At 41.3% G+C, this 18,579-nt stretch overlaps 1 protein-coding gene across 1 annotated transcript in view; it reads left to right on the top strand.

Moving 5' to 3' along the window:
• The window catches only part of LOC126260011 (alpha-tocopherol transfer protein-like), a 48,267-nt gene extending 29,924 nt beyond the window's left edge, over window positions 1–18,343 (top strand). The window contains exons 6-7 of the mRNA XM_049957171.1: window positions 4,110–4,215; window positions 16,773–18,343. Coding sequence (XP_049813128.1) covers window positions 4,110–4,215; window positions 16,773–16,924 — 258 coding nt within the window. The 3' untranslated portion in view covers window positions 16,925–18,343. The remainder of the gene's footprint in view (window positions 1–4,109; window positions 4,216–16,772) is intronic.
• Window positions 18,344–18,579: the final 236 nt, after the last annotated feature.

Genomic DNA, 18,579 nt, shown 5'->3' with positions numbered 1-18,579 from the left:
GTTGGTAGGTTTGTGGAAGTATGCAGCATTAGATGTCTACGCACAGGTCAAGTAATTCGCGTAAATAACGGGCCGTTGATTTCCGTGCGCGGTGACGACGCCCGATAGCGATCCAGGTGGGTTCCATGGGATTTACATTAGGTCACCGAGACATCACTGTAATTCTCTTGAAACCACTGTAACTAGCACGATTCTGGCTCCGAGACACAGAAAAATTTACTTCTGAAAGATTACATCTCCGTCGCGGTACATACCGAGCGTGAAGGGATGCAGTTTGTTCGCAGCAGTCAGCCAGTCTTCGAGTACTACCACAGGCCCCATGCAAGCGCAGAAGAATGTCTGCCACAGGATAATACTGTTCTCACCAGCATGTGTCCGTGGTGCGCTGCACGGTTCGAGACCCCGTTAACATAGGCGATATCGTTTGTGGTGTCGAAAAGCTACCTCTTGTAGCAAAACTGTGATTCACCCGAAGAGCTAATATGTTTCCATTTATCGAAGGTGCAATTCCGATGGTCCAGGGTCAACTACAATCGTAACTGACGATGTCTTTAGGTCAATATGTATACTCATAGGGGTGGTCTGCTGCGGAGCTCCATGTTCAACAACGTATGATAAACGGTGTGCTCCGAAACACTTGTGGGTGTACCAGTATTGTACTCTTTCGTCAGAGATTCCGCACATCACTATCTGTCCTACTTTAGAGAGCAGACAAGCCTCCAAACTCCACGTTCTGTGAAGAATCTGTGGACGCGCAACCATTTAGCGCCTAGTGGTAGTTTCACTGTCCTTCTACCTGTTTCCGTAGCTGCTCACGGCAGTAGCACGTGAACATTCGACCAGCTTCACCGCTTTCGAAATACTCGTTCACAGGCTCTAAGTAATAATAGTCTACCTTTTGTCGAAGTCTGCTTATCTCAATGGATTCCCCCATTTGCAGCCCATATCTTCGCTAAGGGATACCCCCGCCCCTGTCTGCTCCACTTACATATTTTCGTTACGGCGTCACGTGCCTTCAGTGCCACCAGGAGGTATCCCACGTAGCGGTGGACAGCGCTCGAAATGTATTAGGTAAATTGAAGGTGTTGGGGGGAAACGAAACGAAAGGAAAGGAGCTACTCATGTCAGCTGAGGACTTTACGCAATGAATCCACCACCTCCAGTGAGGATTCACAATTATGTTCGACCTCCCTCGGGAATCTCAAAGTAGCGAGAGTGGAGGACCAGCACGGATACTGCGGGCAGGCAGCGCCAGGCGAAAATGTAGGTCGACCGAGGGGCGTACAGAGAGAGTGCGTGCAGTTACGATAAACATTGTGTGTAAGTGACGCAGTGGCTAACGCCACTTTCTAGAAAGCAGGAGATCCCGTGTTCGAATCCTAATTCAGCACAAATTTTCACTAGTTGCCGCTGGTTCTGCATGAAGTCTCTATGCAGCTGACATCATTACATTAGTTTCTTCACTTCCCACCCCCAACCCACGCCCCGTCCACCTTCCATTTGTAGGGTACTTTGCAGATCACACTCCACCTGAACAACTGCTTACGTACCTCTGCTCGAAACTGTCGAGTTCTGTTTCTGATCGTGGTACACTGGATTCAAGCGAGGAAAATCATGGTGTACGGCGAAAGATGTGACGGATTGCATGAAGAGATGTGCTGAGACATTGATGCTTGAAATCCACGGCTTCATTGTGCAGTTCTGAAGTCTACATCCACAATTAATAGTTCAAACCATATAGCTTGAGCCAGAATTACACTGACAAAATTTCTGAAGTTGTTAGAGATATTTTGACGCAAGGGACCCGATTTTTCCGTTAAAGATTACTTGTATTTCGTTTTATTTCTTACTCCCACTTATCTTAATTCCACATAAAATAGGTGCACCACAGTGCAAATGTCGGCCACATCCCATGTGTATCTTGCATAGAATCAGACTTACACCATTCATAGTACCTTCTGTTAACAACAGTAAGCCGTGCGCAGGGTTATACCGATCCCAATTCTTGCTGCAACTCTTTGCCAAGCGTTGCTTAGTTACCGTCTTCTAGGCGTCTCAACTGGTGGCGCACTGACGACTTGGAAGGCATTTCTCAATTTATTTCACTCATCTTGTTTCGTCCTTGTAATGCTTTCTGTCCTATCTTTGCTCTTGTTTCCCTGTTTCATTGCCCAGATTTTTTATTTCCTACATTCATCCATAAGCTCTAGCAACCACTACGCAACGCACAGCGTAGTTGTCTACACTTTCCATATTCGTATGATTTCCTGTCCTGCCCTAACTATTTTCTTCTTTGTCATATTCCATTTCTCTTCTACTACTCACAATACTTTCACTTAGCGCTTCCTTCATACTCCCAGAGAATTTCCACCACATCTTATTAAGTCTCAAGTTTTATAATTCCGTATTCTTCTACTTTTTTAATTTCAGCCTGCTGTTCATATTAAAAGTCCATGATCTTTATCTGGATATGCTTAGCAGTTCAGGAGTTATTATGGTTACATTCAAAAAATGTTTCACTGAGCACCTGATTGGTTTATGTGTATACGTTGAATCGCTTCCTCATTCACCGGATCGGTCACTTTGTGACTTATTTTATAGCGCCGCGTAAACGTTCAAGTTTACTTACGCAAACCACATACTGTTGCACCACTTCCCAAGGTTATAAGGCGCGTTCACCATGCAGTGTCTCAAAAGTGCATGAACCATTTTGCCACTCGTGTACATGAATGACTCGACAAAACTGGACGCCGTCTAAGTCACGTTATTTAGGGCAGCTGATTAGTTTGTTACGTGTTCTAAAATGGCAAGGAGCGCTAATTTATAAATACTTTTCGTTTAGAGATTTGTTCAAACTACACAGACAGTCTCGTCTAATCATCTTATGTCCCTTCAGGGTGACAGGGGACGAAACGAAAGAAGTGTCGGATTTTTTCGTCTTGTTTACGTCCAGGTCATTAGAAACAGAATAGGCCAATTGAGCGGAAAATTGATAGCGGCGTTACCTAGGCGTGTGTATTGTTTTGCTCATTGATTTGGGTAATGCTGAACCGTGGTTACTGGACTGATAATGTACCCCGAATGTCAGTCGTTTGGTGGCAGGCTAGGACATGGTAGCAAAGCATCTTACAGGTCAGAGCGTCGAAATTAGTGCACAGTTTGTCCCCCGTCGTATTTCAAATGAACGGTATGCAAGCGACCTCGAGATGTAGACGTTAACTTAATATACGTACGTCGTTGCGTCATCTGTCTCGAGCCCAGCTATATGCAACCTGATTTTCATTCTAAATACGTAACATACGCTTATAGATACTGTTGACTGGGGCTTAGACGACATCATACATGAATGCACGTGATATAATATGTATTCCTGTATAACTTACAAACATGCATTGTTTCATTTGTATTCAGTTAATCATGCACAGAACTGATATTTTTATTTTAAAATCTCGCTATTGTATGTATGTGCTGTGGAATAATATTTTTTTGCAACGTATCTGTCGTATGGTTTATACCAGAGAAATTTTCAGATGAGATATTTTGCATTTTGAAATTTTGATAGAGGATAATTTTCCGAGCTATTTCCTTACGCTATGAGTTTTAGATAGCCATACGGTTTAAATATTGTTAAGAAGTCCTTATTTTTATATATTTTGTGGAAAATGATATTGTATAATGACTCTGGCCGATTGTGTTTGTACTTCTTAATAAGAAACGATACTTGCTAGGTTTTACCAAATCATCTTCATGATCGTTTCTTATTGATCCTGTGCGTATTCACTTACCCAATCCCTTGCTAGCAACATCACCCAGGAAACAAGACTGAGTACATAAAATCTTTATGGACAGTACAAAAGAAACTATACGCACCTTATTAATATCACGTATCGATAAGCTATTTTTAAATGAACTTGAAATATCATTCAAATACTTACTGCTAGGTTATCTCGTTAATGTGCATTTCACTTGTCTCTGCTGACAATCTTAAAATGATGGAGTCACTTTATTGTCTGTTCATTACTATTGATATTTCAGTTTTAATATTTCCTCTACTACATAAAATTCGAATATACTTCGTATGTTATAAGCTGTCAAATCTCGATTTCCAGATAGTGATCCATGAACCAGGCTCACAGACGTTGTTCGAGTATTTACCAAAAAACGTGGTTCCTGACGAAATGGGTGGCACTGCTGGCCCAGTATCTCGTATAATGCGTAAGTAGTAGTTTAAGAAATCGTGCATTACGCTGCGTTCATGCAATCGGCTCTAAAGGTGAACCTATGTTTAGCTACAATGGTGGCAAAATTATTTACAGACCCTACTGCTTTTTCTCCAAGCTGATTAAATGCAATAGTGAATAGCAAATTACTTGAATACCAAGAGCGCTGCTTACTCGTACATTTTGTTCATTTCTCAGCCTTCTTTGAGATTTTTGCCTTTTTTCAAACGTAATTTGTACATTTTCTGCACTGCCATTGGACATTCTATAACAATGACGCTGAGGAAATGCACGAACTTCACTAGAGAACCGGCATATTAAAACATGTAAAGAAAAACTGCTTCATTTTCTAATTCGAAATTAATGAAGTCCACGATCGGTTACAGCCTTTACATCAGGCCATTTTCAAGCAGATCTGAAACTTTCCTTGTCAATGCGTAATAGGAAAGGAAATGAAAAACGTATCTCATATATGCACTGTATAAGTACAAAAAGAGTGTATAAATTTTGTTCTGCTGTAGAGAAGTTATGCCAAATCATAAAAAATATTAAAGTCACTCTGAGAAAAATGAGCATTCTATGATTATAAGGACAGTACATTTCGATACAATAAAAATATTAGTCTGCTTTAGCTATAAGAAGAATTGTCCTCTGGCAATGCAAAATAAGAGACATATGTAGTAAATTCATTTTCGTAATTCACCTTATACTCGATAATCACACGGTTCATGGCATCGGAAAAAGAACTCGTAATGTTCTGTACCAAAATAAAACGGTAAAACCACCTTGTCTGTTTGAAAGCGATACTCTCCTAAACTGCCAGACGAATATTCTCTGCTACAGAAAGCGAATTCATTAAGTTTGCTTTATGACTTGGGCGCCTACTCATTTCATTTTGATTTCGTTCTGTTTGCAAATAAAAATGCTTAGAATGCAGTCGAGTCTATCTGAACACACCAGAACGTCAAGAAGAGTGAGCACTATGTGATCTTAAAACTCAAATGAAGATCGTGAGACAGGCATTCTGCGGCTCCAGAACATCACATTTTGCTCGCTCTTTGGAAACTCCTTCCGAAAGAGAGGCTCGACGTAACTGTTATCGAGAACACCGTGCATTATCTCGCTCCTCAGAGCCCTTCACTCACACAGGCTTGTAGTTGCCATCATAGAAGCACAAATTTTGATGGGAATTGGTGAAGGCAAGGGAGTCTTATACCAGGGAATCTACGTATTCCTAACTATTTTCCATTTCACTTTAAACGTGTACAGTTCCCAGTGGCTCATTTTATGTACTGACCGTAAGTAAAGTACAGGGCCACAGACTGAATGCTGCATGCTTGAATCTTAGTGTCAGCAGCTTTTTGCATGTTCAACTCTATGTAGCTTTCTCCTGTGCTAGCGAAGCAAATAACCTCTCTGTTCATGCCTCCAATCACACAACTTCAAGCCATGTATACAGAGGAGACTTAAAAGTCAAACATAAACTACACACATATGACGTCTCAGGCACAGCTATAAATAAATATCTGGCCAACACCAGGCTTCTCAGTTAGCCCTTTATAAAATGAAGAAGTGATACTTTGTGGAAGTATATGAAGAAATATAAATCCCTCTCCTGAAAAAATCCGAAGAAACGGCTCTGAATGAGGATAGCACATTGGAAACAACATTTCCTTCGACATATTCCGCCCCATAGTTCACAACATTATTAAAGATTCTTCACGGGTTCAGGACTGTATCTGTTGGACATCGTGGGCGGTCACCTCCTTTACAATTCCCTGTGCTGCCACTCTTGCACGCTAGAACACTTAACATGTGACCACGATGTCTCACCCACTGCAAATATTTAACACTTTCATTGGACGTAAAAAATTACTATCAGCCTTTCACTGGTAAAACATCCACACTGAAACCTTAGATATATCAGAAAACAACTCTTCATCAAGCTAAGGAAGGCCAGTGTATTTACTGTATGGAAATGTGTTGTTGTTGTTGCTGTGGTCTTTAGTCCAGAGACCGGTTTGATGCAGCTCTCCATGCTACTCTATCCTGTGCAAACTTCTTCATTTCCAAGTAACTAATGCACCCTACATCCTTCTGAATATGCTTAGTGTACTAATATACTGGGCTCCCTCTGCGATTTTTAACCTCCACGCTTCACCATAAAATACTAAATTGGTGTCCCTTGATGCCTCAGAACATGTCCTACCAACCTTCAAGACAAGTTGTGCCAGAAATTCCTTTTCTCCCCAATTCTGTTAGTACCTCCTCATTAGTTACGTGATCTACCCATCTGATCTTCAGCATTCTTTTGTTGAACCACATTTCGAAAGCTTTTATTCTCTTCTTGTCTAAACTATTTATCGTCCACGCTTCACATCCGTACATTTTATATCCTCCCTACTTCGACAGTCATAAGTTATTTTGCTTCCCAAAGAGCAAAACTCATCTACTTATTTCATTGCCTCATTTCCTAATCTAACTCCCTTAGCATCAACTGATTTAATTCGACTTCCATTCTATTATCCTCGTTTTTCTTTTGTTGAAGTTCATCTTATACCTCGTTTCAAGACAATGTCCATTCCGTTCAACTGCTCTTCCAGGTCCTTCGCTGTCTCTGACAGAACTACAACGTCATCGGCAAACCTCAAAGTTTTTATTTCTTCTCCATGGATTCTAATTCCTACTCCCAATTTTTCTATTGTCTCCTTTAGTGCTTGCTCAATGTATCGATTCAATAATATCTGGGATAGGCTCCCTTCCCAACACTGCTTCCCTTTCATGCCCCTCGACTCTTACAGCTGCCACCTGGTGTCTGTACAAATTGTAAATAGCCTTTCACTCCCTGCATTTTACCCCTGCCACCTTCACAATCTGAACGAGAGTATTCCCGTCAACGTTGTCAAAAGATTTCTCTAAGTCTACAAATGCTAGAAACCTTTCCTTAAGGTATCTTTTAAGATAAATCGTAGGATCAGTATTGCCTCACGTGTTCCAACATTTCTACGGAATCCGAACTGATCTTCCCCAAGGTCGGCTTCTACCAGTTTTGCTATTCGTCTCTAAAGCAATCGTGCCAGTATTTTGCAGCCGTGACTTATCAAGCTGACTGTTCGGTAATTTTCACATCTGTCAACACCTGCTTTCTTTGGGGTTGGAATTCTTATATTCTTCTTGAAGTCTGAGGGTATTTCACCTGTCTAATAGCCGGACGGGGTTGCCGAGCGATTCTAGGCGCTACAGTCTGGATCCACGCGACCGCTAGGGCCGCAGGTTCGAATCCTGCCTCGGGCGTGGGTGTGTGTGATGTCCTTAGGTTAGTTAGGTTTAAGTAGTTCCAAATTCTAGGGAACTAATGACCTCAGAAGTTAAGTCCTATAGTGCTCAGAGCCATTTGAACCATTTGAACCTGTCTCATTTATCTTGCTCTTCAGATAGTATATTTTGTGAGGGCATGCTCTCCCAAAACTGTCAGTAGTTGTAATGGAATGTTGTCCACTCCTGGGGCCTTGTTTCGACTTAGGTCTTCGTGTGCTCTGTCAAATTCTTCACGCAGTATCATATCTCGCATTTCACCTCCAGCTACGCCCTCTTCCATTTCCATAATATTGCCCTCAATTACATCGTCTTTGTATAGATCCTCTATATACACCTTCCACTTTCTGCTTTCCCTTCTTTGCTTAGAACTGATTTTCCATCTGAGCTCTTGATATTCATGCCGGCCGGAGTGGCCGTGCGGTTCTAGGCGCTACCGTCTGGAACCGAGCTACCGCTACGGTCGCAGGTTCGAATCCTGCCTCGGGCATGGATGTGTGTGATGTGCTTAGGTTAGTTAGGTTTAATTAGTTCTAAGTTCTAGGCGACTGATGACCTCAGAAGTTAAGTCGCATAGTGCTCAGAGCCATTTTTTTTATATTGATACAAGTGATTCTCTTTTCTTCAAAGGTCAGTTTAATTTTCCTGTAGGCAGTTTCTATCCTACTCCTCGTGATGTATGCCTTTACATCCTTACATTTGTCCTCTATCCATCCCTGCTTAGCCATTTTACACTTCCTGTCGATCTCGTTTTTGAGACGTTTGTATTCCTTTTCACCTGCTTCATTTACTGCATTTTTTATATTTTCTCCGTACCTCAATTAAATTCAAATATCTCTTCTGTTACCTGAGGATTTCTACTACCCCTAGACTATTTACCTACTTGATCCTCTGTTGCCTTCACTATTTCATCTCTCAAAGCTACCCATTCTTCTTTTACTGTATGTCTTTCCCCTGTTCTCGTCAATCGTTCCTTAATGCTCTCTCTGAAACTATCTACAACCTCTGGTTCTTTCAGTTTATCCAGGACCCATCTCCTTAAATGGCCTAACCAACAGATTGTGGTCAGATTCCACATCTGCCCCTGGAAATGTCTTACAGTTTCAAACCTGGTTCCTAAATCTCTGTCTTACCATTATATAATCTATCTGAAACCTTCCAGAGTCTCCAGGCCTCTTCCATGTATAGAACGTTCTTTCATGATTCTTATACCAAGTGTTAGCTATGATTAAGTTATGCCCTGTGCAAAATTCTACCAGGCGGCTTCCTCTTTCATTTCTTATCCCCATTCCATATTCACCTACTACTTTTCCTTCTCTTCGTTTTTCTACTGTCGAATTCCAGACCCCAAAGACTATTAAATTATCGTTGCTCTTCATTATCTGATTAATTTCTTTTATCTCATCGTTCATTTCTTCAGTCTTTTCGCCATCTGCGGAGCTAGTTCGCATATAAACTCGTACTACTGTGGTATTCGTAATGCTTCATGTCTATCTTGGCTACAATAATGCGTTCACTATGCTGTTCATAGTAGCTTACCCGCGCTTCTACTTTATTATTCATTATTAAACCTACTCCTGCATAACCCCTATTTGATTTTGTATTTATAAGCCTGTATTCATCCGACAAAAAGACTTGTTCCTCCTGCTACCGAACTTCAATAATTCACACTATATCTAAGGTTAACCTATCCATTGCCCTTCTTAAATTTTCTAACCTACCTGCTCTATTAATGGATCTGACATTCCACACTCTGATCCGTAGAACGCCAGTTTTGTTTCTCCTGATAACAACTGGAGTAGTCCCCGCCCAGAGATCCGATTGGGGGACTATTTTACCTCTGAAATATTTTACCCAAGAAGACGCCACCATCATTTAACCATACGGTAAAGCTGCATACCTTTTCATATTATTATGGCATTATTTTGAATATTTATTCATTTGGTTACCGATATTCTATTCAGTTGGTACTTTACTGACAGTCTCTGATATCAGCTATCCATCGCTGCCACACATGCACTTTTTTGTGTGAAGATTTACAAATTGCTTACAGATTTTTGGTACCAAGTACCTAACAATTAAAATCTCTAAATCGTTTTCCTCCTAAGGAGAAACTATTGCTCCCAACGTTCTAAGTACAATACATATAGATATAGATATACATTTATTTGCAATATTTTTTGCAGAAGTAGTACTTAATCATGTGAAATTGATCTATTGGTATATCATTTCTACAGTTATCAGAATATGATTTCTAGGCATTCTCATACTGTCTGATACTAATTATGACCAAAATAGTGAGTTGCTACCACTTCATCTTTCCAGACGTAGCAACTGTCTTACAAATCAAATATAAGATGTGACATTCATCAGCTTACAACAAAAACATATATCACTAATGGGAATGATATTATGTTGTTCATGTGATTTAGACACTCTTAGTTATGTGTATGATACCTGTTTGTTCACACTAATAGAAAATTATCAGTTTTCAGTTATGTATTTGCAGAATGTTAATTTTCGACATTATGACTCGAGAAGACGTGTGGGATGTTGACTGCTTAGAGTACAAACAGTGGCAGACACAGAAAAAAACGCATGAGTGGCAGAGGGGTGACAGAAGGAGGTATTCTCTGACCACTGAATTTTAACACTTACCATCCGCCATATTAACACATTATAATACTGTGCAACTAACATGTAGATCATACGTTGCTTTATACTGATACCAAAATCTCCTTAAGTATGGTGCTGGCTGCAGCAGTAAATGTAGAAAGAAAAGAGACATTTCACCATCACATGGAGGAGGTTATTAGAATGGGAGCACCAACTCGGTGGGCGGGACACAAACCATATGACTGTCAAAGCAACCATCCCAGCATTTACATTATGTGGTCAGGCTAACGACAGAAAATTTTCAGCATGATGGCCAGAAGAGGTTAAAACCCTGCATCTCAGGAATGAGAAATCTGTGGCCTGATCATTGCACCACCCCCATTCAGTAGCTTAATATATTTTAAAAAGTGTTGTAAAAACCTCTGAACAGCACCCTAAGCCTCTTCCAAAAATACTGAGAACTGCAAGAAAATTTCAGAAAAAAAGATGTGTTGAAAAGTTTAGTTACCCATTACGTAACTGTGCAGTAATCTGATCAAATTCAGTATCTGACGAAATTCAGCTCTGCTACAATTAAACGAATTGGATATAATTGTAAACTACATTCTGGGGCAGTTGCTCTTGTAGTGTTGTTGTTCACTTTATATTGCCATTAGAGCTTGTATCGTTGGGCTGAGTGAGAGTGTAACAAAATGTATAGACGTAACTAGTTGTCAGGGTATTTCATCACAACTATATGGTTGTGGGTATTTCACATGGTGCAATCCATCGCCTAAGTGTAGTAATGAGGGCTTCTCCATGTGTCTAATGTTAACAGGGCCTCGTTTTAGTAAAAGCATTACTATCAGCGCCAACAGTCACAGCCAACAACTGGATGAATGATAAGCTTTCCTGTCGGCTCGCCCACATTGTCTATGTGCAGAAATTTGATGTGCCATAGCACATCAAACGATATAACATCGACACTTGTTCAAACACTGCGTTCAAAAACATTTCTTTACGGAATGAAGAATCCTTGATCTCACAAGAGCACTTCAGATAAAAGAAAACGACTTTTCGTATACTTTAAAGTCCGAGTACGGTATAATTGAAAACTATAATAGTTGATAGCCCCTATTGTTATTTCTTGACAGATGAATCACTCCTATGTCTTGTAAAAATATGAGTGCTAGTTAAAATAATTTTTAAACAAGTTTCAGTTTGAAACGTACACCCGAAATTCCAAGTATGAAACGCTAGGTAACAGAATCTGACTTATAAAGGCTTGGTAGTCATGTGGTGAAACGTTCACAAGGACAATGGTGTTGTTCCATATAGAGCATTACTGACATTCAATTCAAAAATTAATAATCAATGAGCCCTGTAGGACCTGAAAATTGTTAAGCTACTACTACAGGCTGCACTTTAGCATATGCATCGTGGCGATGTTACCTGACTGCTGAAAAGTCTTACAAAAGATGGCAAGTGTGTGCATTGTAAAGTAAATAGGTGCTTGGCTACACGGGGTAATTGGGTTAGATGCCAATAGCTCAACTAGCATCAGTATGAACAAGCTTTATGAATGGACAAAGGAGAGTTCTCTGTTTTAATAAATGATGTGCGTACGAAAAGTCTGATAAAATGAATGGTAGAATGTCCAAGATATTTTACAGGAATGATATTTCGACATGCATATTATAGCTTACCAATACAACTGAGGTACATGTTCACAAACCACACAATCGGCCGACGTTATTGCTAATAAAAGCTACAAAATGTTTCCAGGATTTTTTACGAGAGAGAGAGAGAGAGTGAGGGAGAGAGAAAAGGGGAGGGAGGGATGGGTGGGATTAATGTAACCCTTTTCCACTCGTGGGCAGAGAAGTTATAAAACAGATATCGCCACCCACATGTGCATGCTGATTCTAACAGCCTCAAAGGAATATCGAATATCCATAGGAAACATGTGATATGAGAAGAAGCTGTACTTGAAAATTATTTGAAAATGTACTTGAAAAACGATAACAGTGAACGGATAACGAGTGAATGGTATAGTTAGCTAGCAACATTCTTACTCAGTTGTTGAATGGCCGTAAGAAGCTGCACATCTTTGTTGATGGACAGAGAAATATAGTCATTTGTTAGTTCCAGAGATTAAGCACTTCTACTACATGTTCGCCTTTTCAGCGGTGCAATTGGTCCAGACTTCCTCTTTGTGGCCGATAATGCAGGTCTGCATCCTGACTCTCTCGTCGATGAATTTATTGAAGGTGAAGATATCATCCGCATGGACTAAGCAGTGAGGTTCCCCCATATGTAAGCTGTAGAAAACGTCGTAGATGTGTTAGGGAGGCGAACTGCGCCCCTTCAGCCTGTAACAAGGACACTTCTGGGTCTGCACATCGCTCTTCCTAAGCAATGGGATCGACTGCTAAGAAAGCTGTTGAGCCACCTCATAGAGAGCATGACACCTCTCTGAGCAGCCTGTGTAGCTATTAGCGGTACCCGTAACCGCTATCAACAGCTTCTTTTTCTGTGGATGCGATTTCCCAATTTAGTTATTTTCTTACAAATGTGTATCTAAGCTGTCACCACTTTTCTGATGTTGTGTTTTGATCACTGTTGTACGACATATATCTCGTGATTAAGTAGTAGCTAGTTCAGTAACCCCTCCGACTTCCTGAAAAGTATGTCCTCTTTCTGTGATTACGTTAACTTTTGGGCACTACTGTTCGAGACGTTTTATATCCTCAGTGATCATCGTTACCTGCTGTGCACTGACTTCGCAAAATTACTTGAAACGATTAACAGATTGAACTGCGAGAAGACATAGCAATTTCAGTGCAAGAAGATGTTAATTACTGATGAGACCTATTCACAAAACATTGTCATAGACAATAAGCGAGGGGTGGCACAATTGTTGCTTACTACGGCTACTAGTCTGCGCAGTCCCACTGACCAGCCACTATCGTCAGTCATCACTCACCTTCTGAACAGCTGACTACTGTAGGTGATGTGTCTTGCACAGTGGTGCTCTTTCAAACCGGCACTGATATTACCATTGCGGCTGTTTACAGGAAGTTATGATATCAACATTGCGACTGTTTACAGGAAGTTGTGGTTGCGAAGTCAGTTCCTAAGACCGTCACTGTTATGAAATGCATGTAGCGAGTCACACAAATACAGTACTATAAATTGCCGATAAAAAATGGTTAATAAAGAAAGACATGCAGCTACAATACTAGAAACAACACACATATTGCACATTCATGATCGTTATCGCAGAGTGCTTTATGTGTAGGCTACTCTGGTACCGTGCGGCGCGGAATTTGAATCCACGCCAGGCGGCATGGAGGTCGAAGACCTCTAGACGTCTCTGCACCATCGTGCCGCAAGCCGTTGCGGAGCGTGCCTCCTGGCCCACATTTAGTGGGAGGGCGCCACAGTGGAACACGTGGTCCCAGCGGCCAATAGTGGCGCCCCTGATCATGTATTTATGCGCCTGCCTTTCGCTAAGCCGGCCAGTCTAATCTTGCGTGCGTCTCTGGACATATCGCCTTGCCTTAGACAGCGTATTTAGTTCTTGTTTTGTGTACGAGTGGACGTAGTTTCTTGTGATTCTGTTGTTTCGATCTTGTTACTATTCGTCAGGTCCTTCGTTGGTCGTGTCCGTCCTCTCCCTTTGTGTTGTTGTTCGCGGGCCGCTCCGTATGTCCCGCCGCGTTTTCCGTCACGTCAAGCCCGCGACCTTTCTGGTCGCAGTTACAGCAGCTACTGGCCGTATAATGCCGATACTGTTGATTCACGAACAATAAAGGTGTCACCTGCCTGGTTTGTTCTGTACAAAACAGTTCCCACTCACGTCGATTTCATAAGAAAAATAACAATAGTTCAGTTCTAGAGATATACAGTGCAATGTTTCTAGTAGTAATTGTTTTATCACCAAATATTTGATGTGCTCACCTTTATGCCATGTGAATACGAGATGTATTTCCTCCAGATTTTACACGATCGAGGTTACAGACGATGTGGTTCAGCACACCCTCATAAATTAAGAATAATGCTCATACATGGTGAAACAACGTTCTGGTGGGTGGTTTGAGGTTTTAAATCACCCCGGGGTGTGACCATGCGGTGCATTTGACCTGCGGTCGTCGGACGGTGGCGCTGGCAGCAGTCCACATACGCAGAGGTCTGTTGGTGCGTGTCAGAGTACGGTGCAGACAGTAAGTTTGCAGACGTTTTCAGACGTACTAATGGTGTCTGTGTGTTGAAAATGGCTCAAATAACACATATTGATGACGTTATGAGGGTAGAATACTAGGGCGACTGGAAATGGTCAAACACAGTAGGTCGTAGCACAGGCCCTCTATGTGCCTCAAAGTGTGATCTCAAGATTACGGCAACGATTCCAGCAGACAGGAAACGTGTCCGGGCGCTACAGTACGAGACGTCCAGAGTGTACAACACCACAAGAAGACCGATATCTCACCATCAGTGCAACAGACGGCCACGGAGTACTGCAGGTAGCCTTGCTCTGGACCTTACCGCAGCCACCGGAACAGTTGTCTCCAAAGTCTACAGACGACTGAACAGGCATGGTTTATTCGCCCAGAGACCTGCAAGGTGCATTCCACTGACCCCCGTAAAGCCAGGTGTTAAGATCACAGTACATGGTCATTGGAACAATGGTCGCAGATTATGTTCACGGACGAGTGCAGGTACAGTCTGAACAGTGATTCACGCCGGGTTTTCATCTGGAATGAATCAGGAACCAGATAACAATCCCTTAATGCCCTTGAAAGTGACTTGTATGGAGGTCGTGGTTTGATGGTGTGGAGTGGGATTTTGATTGGTGCACGTACACGCCTGCAAGTCTTTGGCAGAGGAACTGTAACAGGTCGGGTGTATCGGGACGTCATTTTGCACCAGGGGTGCAGTGGGTCCCACCTTCCTCCTGATGGATGATAACGCACTGCCCCGCCAATCTGCCATCGTGGATGAGTACCTTGAAACAGAATATATCAGGCGAATGGAGTGGCCTGCCTGTTCTCCAGACCTAAACCCCATCGAGCACGTCTGGGATACTCTGGGTCGACGTTTCGCTGCACGTCTTCAAACCCCTAGGACACTTCAGGAACTCCGACAGGCACTGGTGCAAGAATGAGAGGCTACACTCCAGCAGTTGCTCGACAATCTGATCCAGAATATGCCCACCCGTTGTGCGGCCTGTGTACCTGTACATGGTTATCATATCCCATATTCATGTAGGGGTACATGCACAGGAAACAGTGGCGTTTTGTAGCACATGTGTTTCGGGACGGTTTTCTCAACTTATCACCAATACCGTGGACTTACAGATCTGTGTCGTGTGTGTTCCCTAAGTGCCTATGCTATTAGCGCCAGTTTTGTGTAGTGTCACGTTGTGTGGTACCAGATTCTGCAATTATCCTTAATTTATGAGCATGAGTGTATTACCTGCCTCGAGACACAAACATATCTCATATGCAGTTTTTAAAATTGTAAGGGAATCTTAAATTAGACCTAGTACACTGAAATGAATAGTGCCATCAATTCCGTTATTCACGAGTTTATAGTTGCAAAATATTGAACTGTGAAGCTTTATTCCAGAGTATATATGGATTCCCTACCTGTCAACGATATTTTAACCAAAAAGTGAGCTCACTATACAAACAATAAATGGTAACGTCAAATAGTTGGGAAACAACGGAAAATTTCAGTTCTTGTGGTACAGAAATCTTAAAGTGACATTTAAATTTAGCATCGTGCAGAACTTATATCCCGAAAAATCGTTAATGTACAATGCTATTTCCAGAATTACTAAGCAAAATACACTGTCGATGAAAAACTTGTGACCATGCGCTCAATAGCGTGTAGGTCCATCTCTGTAACGCAAAACAACACCGATTGTAAGTAGAATTGATTCGATAACTCTCTGCTAGGTTTCTGGAGGTAAGTGATAACAGATGTCTAAATACAGGTCATGAAAATCCCGTAAATTACTGGTTGGTACTTCGTGATCTCGGAGATGGCACCCAACAGTGTACCAGATGTGTTCCATTGAGTCCAGATCAGAAAAATTTCATGGCCAAGACATCATCATCGAGGGATCACTATCATGCTCCTCAAGCCATTATTTTGGCATTGTGACACAGAGAGGTGTCCAGCTGGAAGCTAACGTCGCTGTCGTGGCAGATATCACCCACGATGTGCTGCAGTTGATCCATTTATAACTTTTACTTTTGAGCTTGTACTTTCACTGTGCTCTTCTAATTAGAAGACATAGTTAACTGAAACTGCACTTCCCTTTTACAAATCCATCAAATCAATAAAAAAATCATAGCAGCATTACTATTCTTTCTCGTCTGGCAAAAAATGATTCAATTCTCTTTCAGAGAAGAGAAATAATTGTTCAAAACTTGGTGGAAATGGTCGAAATAGAACGCTACGAATAAGTAGCAACATACCATGAACTGTAGATAATTATTGCTGATTATAACTGTTCATGAAGTGAAACCTGTGATTTCCTTAATAATTATGTCTCATTCTTACGTATTCTGTAGCATGTAGGCATAAAGTACTAACATCATTAAGAAATAATAAACACACATTATCTTTCAGATGGTATCTACGACGAGCTGGTTAAGCGAAGAGCGTGGTTTCTGGAAGAGGACAAATATGTCGCGGACGAGAGCAAGAGGCCTAAGGACAACGGCTACAGCTACGATCTGTTCGGTGTGGACGGATCCTTCAAAAAGCTGCAAGTAGACTGAAAACAAGCAGAGGCAGTAAACGAAAGACAAGTGTCGTGATCATATTGTATGGTGCATTCAACCACGGTGTGGCTTCCTGGTGCTCACCAAACATGTTTGATCATTATGTTAACGTAACTGAATGCAAATTCATCTGTTTGGGAATTCTTTGGATCTTTGGGAATTTATTGGAATTTTCTATAATGTTCTAGAACTTTCCTAAAACGGAAGTGTAATATTGTAAAGTGATCAATAAAGTTCGTCTAGAAAGTTCCGAGACGAAAATGAAGATAAACAACCACAAGTAATGTACAACGAATATGTCACAAAAAGAGTAACATCTGATGTAGGGGAACCAGTTCGATAGACATGTTTAAGGCAAAAGCGTTTGTATGCTTATGCCGTTCCTGATTCCTCGTAAGCGTTCTCCTTTAAAATTCAAGGTTTCAACCAAATGTTGGAATATTCCTCAGTAGCTTTCTGGTGTCGCCAAGTGTCTTGACACAATCGTAAACTTGTGCCTAGGATGTTATCTTGTGCTTTTCCTAATAAATAGTGTAACTGGGTAAAATTCATGGGGCTATCCTTGGTAGGCCACCGCCATTGATTAGATACTAATAACTGACAGTGTGACAGAGGGAGATTGTCACTGATATACTGTATTACAGTTACTGCATCGACGAGTTGGCCTTCTGGTAGCTGTTAGTATTCCTGTCCCATTGTGGCTGATTGTTACTTGCTAGATGGCCGGAAGCCTTCAGCCACCATTTCTTTGATTTAGATGTCATATTTAACTTTCTATCAGCAATTATTATGTACTTTGTTCTTATAGCTGAAACATTTTATCACGGGGCTAAATGTTTAACTGACTAGGGTAAATAGAGCCAAACACATATTCAGGGGAACCACTGATTTCTTGGTCATTAGTCACACACAATATAATTTGGCGTTCCAGTCCCTCGCTATGCAGAACTAAAGTTATGCATTTACAATATGATTATTGAGGATTACGGTAGGTAAAATCCGTTTCTCTCACTTCCTTCTTATGAACCATGGAATAAAACGGTCTGGTAGCGTGAAATTTAAAAAAAAAACCTGACGTTTTCAGAAAACAATATGACTGCCCAAAGAACCTGGTACTTCTATATTCTAACAAGAAGGCGAGTAATCTGTAGCCTTGGTTTACAGTACAGTAAGATGCTGAAAAACGTATGTAATGAAAACAGCTATATATTCCGATATTGATAGCTTAAGAGTAGGGTTTGCAGGGTTCCCTGTGCACACATGATAATGACAGTATACGGTATCTGGAGATACTGCTGAACAGGTAACAGAATATTAACAAAAGAGAAAGATATTGGAGAGGAATCCTACGCAGAAACTTGTGCCAGATGTACAACATTATATAAAGACAAATAAAAGCATTCTTAAAAGCCACTATGTGCAAGTTTATTCCTCACAACCTCTCACTACCTTCCACCTCTGTGTGTGTGTGTGTGTGTGTGTGTGTGTGTGTGTGTGTGTGTGTGTGTGCGTGTGTGTGTGTGTGTATGTAGAGAAGTTGCATTTCCCATAGTGAGTAAGTACGTTGGAGTGGATTTGGATATTGTGGAGGCCATGGGAGATAATATGTAATTAATGTGCAGCTAACTCTTCCCCTCTTACAAGCGTAGATG

This window comes from Schistocerca nitens, chromosome 5, assembly GCF_023898315.1.
Source record: "Schistocerca nitens isolate TAMUIC-IGC-003100 chromosome 5, iqSchNite1.1, whole genome shotgun sequence".
Classification (NCBI taxonomy): Eukaryota; Metazoa; Arthropoda; class Insecta; order Orthoptera; family Acrididae; genus Schistocerca; species Schistocerca nitens.
Note: the sequence above shows the minus strand (reverse complement) of the source record. Positions and strands in the feature narration are given on the sequence as shown.